Below are 13,134 nucleotides of genomic sequence, written 5' to 3'. Positions count from 1 at the left end.
GGTCAACATTAAAAGATTTTTAAAATTATTAAAATATGCACTCCTTCTGACATTTCAAAAACAAATTATGTCATTTAGTTCTTAATCCATTGTAACTAATGGAAGGAATAACAGTGAATCCTAGGAACAAAGATGAATGAATGAGTTGTATTTTTTCCCTAGTTTTTGTAACTTGTTTTCTTCCTGCCAGGCGCCTGACATTCTTAGGATACAAGTGTCATAAATGTCAAATAGCGAAGTGGAGTGGCCTCCCTTCCATCCTCTTTTACAGAAACACAGATGTTTCAGAGATGTCTTGCTCAGCGTTACAATATAATCCTCTTAGGAAATGGAACTTTAGACAATATTTGACTAATGAGAACCCACTCTAGAGTTTTAGAATTGCAAAATTTGGGGACTAGAAATGGCCTCACATACCAATTTATACATTGTACAAACAAAGACACTAACACTAGAAGACTGTGGGTTAATTTCCCTAAAGACTAGTTAATGCATAAGCCTGGAATAGAACCTTTTATATGTATTTTTTTAGAACCTTTTTCTCTTGACCCTTGATTTAGAGTTTATTTGGGAGAGATGCAGTTTCACTGCTGGCCTCATGTCATCCCTCCTGATTTCCTCTACTGACCGGTCTACCTCAATCTGGTCTGAAGCAGGATGGGTCTTGCTATCTCCACCCCATTCAGCTGCTATTAACTAGAGCAGTTGTTATCAAAAAATGGGGATATGCCCTGATATGATGTGACAAGAAGGGCACTTCACCTTTGTGCTATTTTTTCCAAAACCCATACATAATATGAGTCCTGTCATGAGAAAAACATGACACAACCCAGATCTGGAGTCATTCTCCAGGATGCCCAATCAGTACTACTCAAGGAAAACAAAGCAAGCTTGAAAAATTGTCAAATATCAGAGCAGGCTGGTGAGCTGGAAAAACTAAATGAAATATAGTATCCTGGATTGGATCCTGGAACATAAGGAGAATATTAATGGAAAAGTTGGTAAGATCCAAATAGAGTCTGGAGTTTAGTTAATAGTAATAACTAATGTTAATTTCCTAATTTTGAAAAATGTGCCATAGTAATATAAGGTATTAGTGGGTGAAACTGTATATGTGGTATATAGAAACTCTATGTCATCTTTATAATTTTTCTGTAAATGTAAACTTGTTCTAAAATAAAAAGTTTATTTTAAAAATCACCATACTCTAGAATTATCAGGAAACTATTTTTTTTAAAAATACCAGTGTCTGAGGCCCATGCCCAGGAGATTCTAAGTTAATAGTTTTGGCATAAGGCCCAGGCACAAAGTTTTCAAAGCTACTCAGGTGATTCCAGTGTGCAGCCAGGGTTGAAAACTACTGTTTTGGAGTTCTATGTCAGGTGTCTCAGACTGGAAACCATGGGCCAAATCCAGTCTACAGGTATGTTTTGTTTGGATGGCAAAAAGGTTTTGGAAAATTTGAAATGATTGTCAACATTTAAAAATTGGGAGACTTCACGTAAAAATTTGAATTTGTGACACTTCTTGAAAGATAGGATGGCCTGATCATGTTTCCACAGGGCAACTGCAATGTAATAAAACATATGTTTGGTCTTTGTCCCAGGTTCCTAGCATAGAGCTCATAAACCCCTTGGAATTTCCTGAGTAATAGGTATGTCTTTTATTATTCACAACAGACCCTTTTGGACCACATCTGAGTTTATGCTAATGAGGTCACTTAGGGTGGGGCCTCTAGATAACTTCAGGATGAGGACTGGTCACCAGAAAGACCAAGACAAGATTAGTGGGTTGGGACTTTTTTCAGCCCCACCCTCTGACTTCTGAGGAATGGAGAGGGCCTGAAGATTGTGAACAATGATTTAGTCAATCAATCATTCCTACATAATGAAACCTCCATAAAAACCCTTAAACAACAAAGTTCAGGGAACTTCCAGGTTGGTGAAAACGATGTGCTAGAAGGATGATAAGCCCAGAAAGGGCATGGAAGCTACAGGTCATTTCTCTTGCCATTTGCATTTCTTCTGTTTCTCTGTTCCTGAGTTGTATTCTCTATAATAAACTGGTAAACAAAGGTAAAGTGTTTCTGTGAGTCATTTCTAGTGAGTTATTGAACTGAGGCGGGGAGGTTGTGGGAACTCCCACATTCGCAGTTGGCTGGGCAGAAGTGCAGGCAGCCTGGGCATCCCATTTGCAGCTAGCAAGGAACTGGGCCCTCACAGCTGTGGAGTTTGACAATAATTCCAGGCAGTTAGTGTCAGAATTGAATGGGACTGTAGGACACCTAGCTGATGTTAGAGAATTAGAGAATTGTTAAGCTAAAACAACATGCATTTGATGTCAGAGAAAAACACACATTTGGCTTCAGAGTGGTGTCAGAGAAAAAGATATCAAAGCAACCATGAGGAGCAGTTGAAGAGCAGTTGCTTTCTTTGAATTAATCCAGTATGCCATCATTCCACCAATCCATATCAATTGCCAATCCTAAGGCAAAGGCGTAGATGCTATTTATCGCTAAACTTGTATTGTTTTATTTTTAATAGTGTCTTCAAGAGCAAAAAAAAAAAAAAAAAGAAATGTTAGGTAGATAGGGATTCTGGCTCTCATAGGGACAAAGGTGGACGCCTTACCTTAGTGCTGTCTCAAGCAATTGCCCCACCTGGGAAGAAGAACAAAGGTGCTGCCTATCTTAATTCTCTCCAAGAGCAATTGCCAAACCAGGGGAAGGAGGAAACCCTGCTAATCTGCAAAAGAATTCAGGGAACCCTCCAGCCCTCAGGCCAGGCAGCCCAAGCACAATAGGATTTGGAAAGTGACCTGTCCATCAATGTGGTTTGGAATAGGATTTGGAAAGTGACCTGTCCATCAGTGTGGTTCAGTGGTGACATCTGAATCACAAGAAGGGCCCAATCCAGATACTATAAAACAAGACCCATACCGTTACCAGGGACCTTTTGTGATGACAGAGGGGTCTGTTCGTCATTCTGTGGTGAATGTATCTTGCTTTTTACTCTGTAAACCTGTATCTTTCTCTTGCTCTGTAAACCTATCTTCTCCCTCCTCAGTAAACTTCTTCTCATGCTTGCCTTGCTTTTGGTGTGTCTGCTCATTCTTTGGCCAAGAGCACACCAAGAACAGAGAACAGAACAAGATCACAACCTGATGGAAGTACTAAATTTAATTTATCCATGTGAGCTGGTATTTTTCTATTTGCCCTTCCCCTAAATGTCTTATCTGCCCTGCTCTCTGCCCCAAAGAAGTGACCTTTCTATAACTTATATCATCTTGGCTGTCTTATCTACCAGATTTCCATTGGGTTCTGCCAGTGGAGGCCTGAAAGGACATTGAAAGGGAGAAGCAGAGAGAAATCTGTGTGGTTTTTCTTTATTCTGTCCCTGCTCTGAGGCTCTGGGTCTCACTGGGCTCTGGGAACACTCCTCTACTTGCCTCTTGAGCCCTCATGGTAGTAGGGGTTTCCTCCCCTGTTGTTCCTCTCTGGTAATCTCAATATCTCCTTGTCAGTTTTCTTAAGTCTGCTTCTGTAAATACTCCTTTATTTAGTTGAGTGCCTTCAGTCGAATCATCTGGAGCGAAGTTCTGCTTCCAGCTAGCACCCTGATGGCTACACAATAAAACTATGGGCAATAGAGGAATAAAGGATTGTCCTAGAGACTGTGTATTTCAAGAAACATGTAAGAAAGAAAGTTTTTCCTCACATTTGATCTAGAAATTACTTCTCTTACTTAGATTACCTGACTACCTAACTATCCCTGTCTATGTGCATAATAATCCAAATCTATTTTTTAGCCATAAGCCAATTTTTCCAAAAGGATTTTGGTAAAGAAATGGAAGAATATTAAACTTAAAAAAAATTAAACTGAGATAAAGGGGAAATTAAGTACAGGTCTAGAAAAGCCCTGCCACTAAATGCCTCTGGAATGCATTATCACTTTTTTTTTTTTTTTTTTTTTTGAGACAAGTCTCGCTTTGTTGCCCAGGCTAGAGTGAGTGCCTGGCGTCAGCCTAGCTCACAGCAACCTCAAACTCCTGGGCTCAAGCAATCCTTCTGCCTCAGCCTCCTGAGTAGCTGGGACTACAGGCATGCGCCACCATGCCCGGCTAATTTTTTTATATATGGCCAATTAATTTCTTTCTATTTATAGTAGAGACAGGGTCTTGCTCTTGTTCAGGCTGGTTTCGAACTCCTGACCTTGAGCAATCCACCCGCTTCGGCCACCCAGAGTGCTAGGATTACAGTCCTGAGCCATTGCACCCGGCCGCATTATCACTTTTAATCAATTTCTTTGAGCTATAGACATATTTCATTCCTAGATATGGTTATCTATTATATCTCTTTCTCTTACTCAATGGTTTAAAACTTTGTTTCTTTTCTGTTTCCCAAACATGCCAAATGCAGCCCCACCTTAGATCTTCTACTTCCTTTTTTCTTCGCCAGGATTGCTTTCTTTACTCCACCCCCAGAGAGTGATTTTTATGGCTCCTTCCTTCTTACTATTTGCAATTCAGTTTAAATGTTCCCTCCTCTGAAGGCTTTCCTGTCCCTCTCTTAACCCCTTACTCACTACCATACCCCTGTTTGGTTTTTGTAACACTTTGATATTAATTATTTGATACTATTCAGTATTTGATTTTTTTTTTTATTACATACTATTGTCATCTCCCCAAGCCAGCAGAAAGAATGTTGGTCCATGAAATCAGATGTTTTCTCTTTGTGTACATCTCTGAATGACTGCATCTAGAACAATTACTGGAATGTTAGTAGTGCCTAAGAAGTATTTATTGGATAAACTGAATGAATGAACAAATGAATGAATACATTTTATATATCAGAAAAAGAGGCTCAGAGAGTTTAGCAACTGGCCCACAAACACAGGTAAGAAGTCCAGAACTAAGACGCAAGCTATTTCTGACCCATGTAGAGCCATGTTCATAACCACAGAGATGCGGAGAATAAATGGGTTGGCCCAACTGACAGAAAGCTGAGAGTGTAGGAAAGATACTAAATAAAAAGAGCATCAGACTTGTAATCCAAAAGACATTGGATCATATTTCCAAGTCTTTCTTCTCTATTAGCCAGAATCAGACTACCTGCCTCAAATCCCCAAGGCCTTGTGGATGTCCCAAGAGTCCCTGCCATGCTTTGTGCATAGAGCAGTTCCAGGGCAAAGACATCTTACTGGCCCTGAGCGTATTGAATGGCCACCGTTACCAACTTAAAGGTAACTGAGTTCCTTCAATTCAGTTTCACGTGGGTAAGTAATTTTCAGAACACTCTTCCCATCCCACAGAAAGCACCGTTTGGAATATAGTCATTTCCATTTTATAATAATAAAGCAATAAAGTACATGTTGCTCCAACCCCTTTCCCACATTAGTTTATAAAGGTGTGTATAAAATAAAACTGGAGTTCTGGTGATTTCAGGATAATAGACATTTGATGTTATTTGATGCAATTTAATTAATTTGTTTATTTGGTTGGTTGGTTTGGATTTTAAAACCCAGGGCTCTGAATGTATGAAAAAGGCATCAGAATGTTTTGCCTTCTCCAGCCCTGATTATGACTTTCTGATGGAAAGGGAAAGAGATAAAGGAGAAATGAGAAGGAACGGATAAAGGTAAAAGAAGAGACACGCAAAACAAGAACAAAGTTGAAGAAGCTGTAGGGAGGACCAGGAATACACTCTGCAGCAGACCACATCTGCTGGCAATTGGAAGAGGAATTAAAATTACTAAAAGTAATGAAACATAACAGCCTTATTCTCTTCAATCTCAGCAAACACAATTGTAACCTGTTTCTGTGAAAACACAGCTGTAGTTTGGAGATTACTAATCACTAAGTTTACACTTTAGAGATTTACTCTGGTCACATTTGATTTCCCAGTTCCATGTGTTTGAGACAGTAATGGCAAAAGAATTGCCAAATTGGCAAGGGAGGGAATGTTAGTGTAACGATAGACTCAAGGTATGTATAATCAAATCATATTCTAAACAATAAAAACAAATTTTGATAGGCTTGATGGCCATTTTAAAGGATCACATATTTGTAAACAAAGGAAGAATTGGTATTTGCTTAATATTTTCTTAAATTCCTGTATTTTCATGTGTTTATTCTGCATCAGTGTTCTCATTACATTTGAGGAGATGGAAGAAGGTAAGGAGCAAGACATATCAGGGAGTAGAAGGTAAATCAATAAAACTTGAATAATATTCAAAGTTATTAATATGCAATACAAAAAAAATTTAACCTGTTATTTATACTGCTTTTTAATAATCAGGCTAGTATTTGCCTATAACCACCTTTAATTTTTTTTTTAACTTGGTGAAAAGAAAGAAGAACTAATATTATTTATTTAGAAAACTTGTTCATTCGGTAGGGAGAGGTGGAACACAGGGCTGCCCATATGTTAAAAGCCATTCAAACAAAGCTCCATGAGAATCAAATTAAGAGTACAGAGGAGGGGCCAAAAATACTACAAAATACAAAGGTCTCTGTGTTCAGCGCTCTCTCACGCTCTTTTGCTCACCAGGGGACAGTAAATGCATTTCTTAAAGAAGTTCCATGTTCCCAGATGTTGAAGCTGGATTAATTGTGAATGCTCACCTCCCATCCCTTTTCCACTCTGGGTCACTCTTTACTGGCCTCTCATAACACTCTTTCAATGTGACGTTTGCTGGACAAACGGTCTCATGTTTCTGGGAATGGGAAATGGATAACATGAACACACAGTCATGTCCCTCCAGACTCCGGCTGATTTATGCTGTGATCCTCACCCTCGCAGGCAAGGTAGTCTGTCGGCCCTCGCTAGCTCTGCAGCAGTGGCTGTCAGCATTCCCACCATAAACTTCTGTTTTTAAAGGTTTATGACTTGGCTATAAAAGGCTGCCTGGAGGGGGGTGGATCTTACAAAATTGTTTTAAGTTACAAGAGAGTAAAAAAAAAAAAATGGAAATAAAAAAATAAAATGTCTGTAATTTCAGACACTATCTAGTGCTTCTGGAACTTTGAAAAGCCTGTAATTGTGCTGTCTGTGCACCCTACTGGCATTCCAATCAATGCTTTGAAGTTCAGTGTTTTAAATATAAAATGAAGATACTCCTTTTACTTTGAAGGGATGGTTATCAAAGAAGATTAATGTATAGCTTGCAAGTGAAATAATAATGGGGGGGTGGTTTCTTTCTAGTCAAAGGAATTTCAGAATCCCTTGCACGTGAATTAAGAACCACATCTGGTGGTTAGAAGTGACCAATGGTAATATTAAAAATGAAGCCTGCTGAAAGAATTATTCAGGTTTTGTGAATTGAGATAGTCATAAATTCAAGAGCTATGTACAACAATTTAGTAGACACAATTATAGGCTGGCTGTTCTCCCAATTGAATAAGTATATTCTTTTAATAATGCCTGTGGCACTGTGAACTTTTAGAGAAAGAAATAATGTGTGAGGCAATACTAGTTTGGTTGATGCTCCTATAGTTTTCTCTAATATTTTAGTACTTGTTATCTCAGAATTGGCTTCTCATTATCATAAAATGTTGTCTTCCTGTGTATTGTCATATAGTCAGAAACAAACAAACAAAAAACTTAAAGTGATTTCATTTATTCATCATGAGGAATTTGCTGAAGATCAATTTTATGTCAGATAAAATTTAGGTGCTGGAACAGATATGAAGAAGAATAAGGCATGGTCTCTACTCTTAAGGAACAGAGAGATAGATTCACGATTAGTGCATTTTGAGAAAGTAATACAATGTAACAACGACATCAACAGGCAGACAGGCATCAACTCCATCTGCAAAAATCACAGATGACTTTAGAGCAGTAGTTCTCAAAGTGTGGTTCTCAGATCAGGGTGTCAGCATCACCAGGAACTTGTTAGAAATGCAAATGACTGAGTCCCACCTCTGTTCTACTGAAACTTTAAGAATGGGGCCCAGCAATCAGAGTTTTTACAGACCTTTCAGATCATCCTAAGAACCAGTCTTAATGCCCTAAGGCAATATTTCTCAAGTGTTAGAGAGCAGCAGAGTCCTCTAAAGTGCTTGTTAATACACAACATAACAGATTGCTGCCCGCTCCCACCACCAGATTGTTGATTCAGTTGGTTGGGAGCAGAACAATTTGCATTTCTAACAAGCTCTCAGGTAATGCTGAAGCTGTTGATCTGGGAGCCACACTTTGAGAACCACTGTCACAAGACATCTGCATTTAAACCCCATAATTTCTCTCACTTGTTATGCACTATCCTTGGAAGAATGGAGAAAAAATAGTGACTCAAACCATCTTCTATTTTATGGTTCAGATGGGAGTTCCAGATGAAAAAGGCTGAGGGGGAAACAGGACAGGATATTGTAAAAAGGAGGAACATTTGTGTAACAGTTAAGTTGTGAAGGATCAAGTTAGTTAAGACAACAGCCACAACTGTTTGAGAAACTGCAGACCAAATGTTAAAGTGTGAGGACGTAGGAATTTGAGCAGATCCACTTACACAGGCATAGCTAAAATTATATTCTCACCCCATCAAATTAGGTTAATCATGTGAGATCCTGCTCCTCAAAATTTAAAGTTTAAGATACGATACGTAGAGAATGAGATACTCTGTGTCACTTTCCTGGCTTCTTACAAAAGAGTCAGACACACATTTTCTTTTTAGTTCTTAGACATAAGAAATCATTGGCTTGACTTGAACCTATGTTTTCCTTTTTAATCTACACGCCACTTTCCAAAATTGGAAAATACATGACTTAGAGTACAGAGACCCAAGTTTCAGTATTGGCGTGTGCCAGATAATTCCTATTCAAAGCTCAAAGTTTGACCATTGAGCTTAGCTATTCAGGAACTTCATGGAATGGTAATTATGAAGTCCAATACCCACCCGCCCGTCCATCCAGTAATGAAAGAGGAAACTTGACTTAAGGAAATATCCAATTGAATGGGTGAAGACAGAAATTAAAGCTGTGGATTTAATTTAACAATTACTGCAATTGTGATAAATTTTATTTGAAAAACAAACAAAATTTTTACAGAAGTTGTAACAAGCTCACAAGCTAACTTTGTGTGAAGCCTTGGGTTGGAGGTCAGTGGAGGATTTTTCGGAGAAAAGACATTCAGGCTGATACCCGAGAGATTAGTAGGCAGAAGAGCCATGGAAGCATAATCAGTCAAGAAGGGCAGTTGGTGCCCTGGATGTGAAGCGGGAATAGTCAAGGCCAGGAAGATGGGCAACATCAGCGAGATGCTAGAGAGGGTGGCAAGTGAAATCGCTTGGGCCATACTGCGGGATTGTAAGCAGGATCCTGACATGATCAGATTTGAATTTTTAAGGGCTCACCAATGGTTACTACATGCAAAATGCAATGGAGGAGGAAGAGACTGCATCTTGATAAAGTATCAATTTAAAATCCCCACCCTTCCTCAGTTCCTAAAGAAAAATAACTTTCTAAGTTTTGATCTTTCATCATGACTTCACAGCACGCCATGATTCGTATGCCATGATTATAGTTTTCCTTCTCACAATATAGATTAAGAGGCTCTACACTTTAAGAATATGCTGCCTTGTAAGCAAACTCAGTGTACAGAAAAGATAAAGTGAAAGGAGTGAATAGTTCAATCTTTGTGTTATGAGCTGAATTTTGTCGCCTCCAAAATTCATACGTTGAAGTCGTAATCCAGTACTTGAACTCCAGTACCTCAGAATGGGAATGTATTTGGAGATATGGTCTTTAAAAAGGTAATTAAGTTAAAATGAGGCCATTTAGGGTGGTCCTCATTCATTATGACTGCTGCCCTTATAAGCAGAAGGGATTAGGACACAGACACATACAGAGAGAAGATGATGCGAAGACCCAAGGAGAAAACAGCCACCCACAAGTCAAGGAGAAAAGCCTCTCAAGAAACCAACCATTAAGACACCTTGATTTTAGCCTCCAGAATTGTGAGAAAATATATTTTTGTTACTTAAGCCACCTACTCTGTGATATTTTGTTATGGCAGCCCTGGCAAATTAATATACTTTGAACCAAAAAATCCTTTGTTTTGTGTTTTCTTAAAAAAATTATAATAGATCTTCTTAGAAACATGTTCTCTTGATGAATTTGAGATACATTTATTTCTCAGCAGGAAAAGGAGAAACTAATGTATTAGAGTTTTTGGAGAGCAGGATATGAAGGAAGAACCAAAGCAATGTGCACACTGGGTAAAGTGAAACCCGGCTGTTGTTTCTGTGACTCCTATGTTGCTCAAATCTCCCATAGGAGGTGGTACGCCACTCAAGAATGACTGCATCGGCCCAATTCAGAGACCCAGGTGATGTCATTATCTCTGCCTTGAGCATGAACATCCACAGTTGTCAATTCTCTGAAAGCTTGAATACCTCATGCACACATACAAGTCAGGAAGATTTTCTTCATTCTGCTCATTTCTCTTCAAATCATCAAACATGTATCTTGCTCATGTCTACTGGTCTACTTTATGTACAACATTGTTAGGAATATAAATAATTTTAGGACATGGGTCTACAACCTCAAGGAAATCAAGTTAGAGATCCGTTAACACACGATTACAATTTGTTATCTCTCAAAGAGAGCTGACAGAAGTTAGTTTGGAATGGTTTTCTAAGCGATGGCAATGTTGACCCTAGGTGGACACACCTGCCTGCAATGAGCTGACTTCCAGATGACACACAACATCCATCCATTCATCCATGTTAAATCAGCTGGGGACATACATAAACACACCAAGCCATGAGGGCACGACTTTTATTTTTTTCGTTGTTATTGAGAAGTTTCTTTTTTTTTTTTTTCTGTGGTTTCTTTAGCTTTGTTTTTCATGAAAGCACAGCAGGTACAACCATTTTAACTCTATTTCTGGCTGAGATCCTCTTTTGTAAACATTCCTTTAAAGTTAAAATGAAAACTACTCTTCCTTTTCCAACAATGAAAGAAATACAATATTTTTTTCTGTTCTGCCTAAAATATCAAAAACACTCTGCTGAGGTATTAAATGCAAACGCCTCCCTGACCTCCCCTTACATTTCTGGGTTCCTTAGGACTTCCCAATAATTCCTGTTTCTCTAAATCATTCTTCTCTTCTCTCTTCTCTTTACTAAGAAATTCTACTACCTTTCTTCTTTGGAAATCAATTTCAAAACATTTGGATGCTTTGTTCACCACACGGGCTCTTTTGCTTTGGAGTACAGAGCATTTATTATCCCTGGCAGGAATTGGCAAAATCTGAATTTGTTGATCTATAGGCACAGAGAGGACTGGGAACTGGGTATGAATATCATTATGATTTGGGACACATAAACACATTCTATGTACATATTTTAGCAAGCACAATGTATTTATAATTGCATCGGAATTCTTTGGCTCCAAGCTAAGATTCAGACAGGTTTGATAAGCTAATTTTTTTCCTTTGCATATTCTATTGCTTTGAGCCCTACTTCTTAAATAGCATGGAATTAAAAGAGAACAATGAGGAAAGATTGATTACATATGGAGCAAGAGTTTTACCTGGCAAAGCCAACACCTCTGCTGACTCCATTAGCATCTCTGAGTATTCTTGTGGAAATGACATGTCCGAAGGGTTTCAGCATATTCTCGAGTTCCTGCTCATCCATAGAAATGGGGAGATTTGAGATGTATAAGTTTGTTGGGTCTTGCTCTTGTTGCTAAGGGAGGGAAAGAAACAAATGCAGTAAGCTCTGAATGTTGATAAACATCACACAAATGGAGAAACTTTTGCTTAAACTGCATCTAGATTCACATCTCCAAAGTCCTCTTGCAAGTCCTCTCACTCAGCACGCACTACTTCTTTTCACTGAATCCCCTTCTTGTACAGAATGTTCATCATAGACACAGTGTCATTAATGAAAGCCAAGCTCTCTGTCCACCATTCCTTAGAAAAGACTAATAGACATTTATTGCAATTGGACTACAGCAAATGTGTATGTTCTTTCTATTACCACTAACTACTAACTTCCACAATCACTATAACTACCATCACCACTAGTTACTGATGTTCCATTCAGTGAGAGCTCAGAACATGCTAGGCATTGTTTTAAGCACTTAATTGGCATTATTTCATTTATTATTCCCAATAAGTATAATTGCCATTTTCCAGAGGACAAAATTGATCCCGAACTTATCCAAGTTACACAGCTCATAAAGGTCAACTCGAGGGTTGAAATCTGGGCCTATCAGCAAAGTCCGTGGTTTCACTGCCCTGCTATACTGCCTTCCACTGACTAGAGCATGGGGTCTCAAAGTGTGGTCCCAGAACTGCAACCTCAGCTGCAGCATCACCTAGGAACTTGTCAGGAATACAAATCCTCCGGCCTCCCCACAGAACTACTGGATCAGAAACCCTGAGAGCAGGCTCAGCAATCCGTGTTTGGATAAGCTCTACAGGTGATTTTTATAACTGCTTAAGTTTCAGAATCGCTGTCCCAGAGCAAGCATGAATATTTATGTACAAAAAAGATTATGATGTCTATCATCTTCTAGCTCAGCAGGAATAATGGTTAAATAAGCTTTGCTTAATAGAATGAGAAACCAAACCACAATTGCTAGCATCGGTTCTGTCGGTATGAATAGTCTCTATTTCACACAATAAATTAATAAGTTAGAACTTAGTTATATGTATGTCTCAAAATAAAATACAACCATGAACCTGACATGATGAATCATTAAATATCAAAATACGTTAAATATTGAATCAATCTATTATATTTTAACCAAAACAACAACCTTAACTTCAATGATAAGCAAGAGATTAAATCAGATAAAGAAATTCTGAAGTCTATAGGAAATGGTATTATGTAACAGTAAAATATCTTTTGGGGAGAGATGATATCACATTGTTGGAAAGCGTGGGGTTATAAACACAATGGAAAAGCACGATAAACAGATTGCAAATATTATTTAGGATGAAGAAACAATTTTGGTATGAGACTAAATTCCATTATTTTTAACAGCTCTAAATATTCAGATAGGTCATAGTGCTTTTATTAAGCCCTAGAATGAATAAGATCCATTCTTAGTTTTATTTTTTTAAACATAGTTTACTTTTCAAGCTTTTTAGCACCATGGAAAATAAACATACAATCAAAATAACAA

At 38.3% G+C, this 13,134-nt stretch overlaps 1 protein-coding gene across 7 annotated transcripts in view; it reads right to left on the bottom strand.

Moving 5' to 3' along the window:
* The window catches only part of RBMS3 (RNA binding motif single stranded interacting protein 3), a 675,854-nt gene that overhangs the window by 250,034 nt on the left and 412,686 nt on the right, over positions 1 to 13,134 (bottom strand). For all 7 annotated transcript variants that reach the window (XM_076005926.1, XM_076005939.1, XM_076005925.1 and 4 more), the window contains one exon: positions 11,530 to 11,687. In XM_076005926.1, coding sequence (XP_075862041.1) covers positions 11,530 to 11,687 — 158 coding nt within the window. The remainder of the gene's footprint in view (positions 1 to 11,529; positions 11,688 to 13,134) is intronic.

The sequence above is a fragment of the Microcebus murinus genome, chromosome 1, assembly GCF_040939455.1.
Source record: "Microcebus murinus isolate Inina chromosome 1, M.murinus_Inina_mat1.0, whole genome shotgun sequence".
Taxonomy (NCBI): Eukaryota; Metazoa; Chordata; class Mammalia; order Primates; family Cheirogaleidae; genus Microcebus; species Microcebus murinus.
The sequence above is the reverse complement of the archived record's forward strand: the minus strand, read 5'-3'. Positions and strand labels throughout refer to the sequence as shown.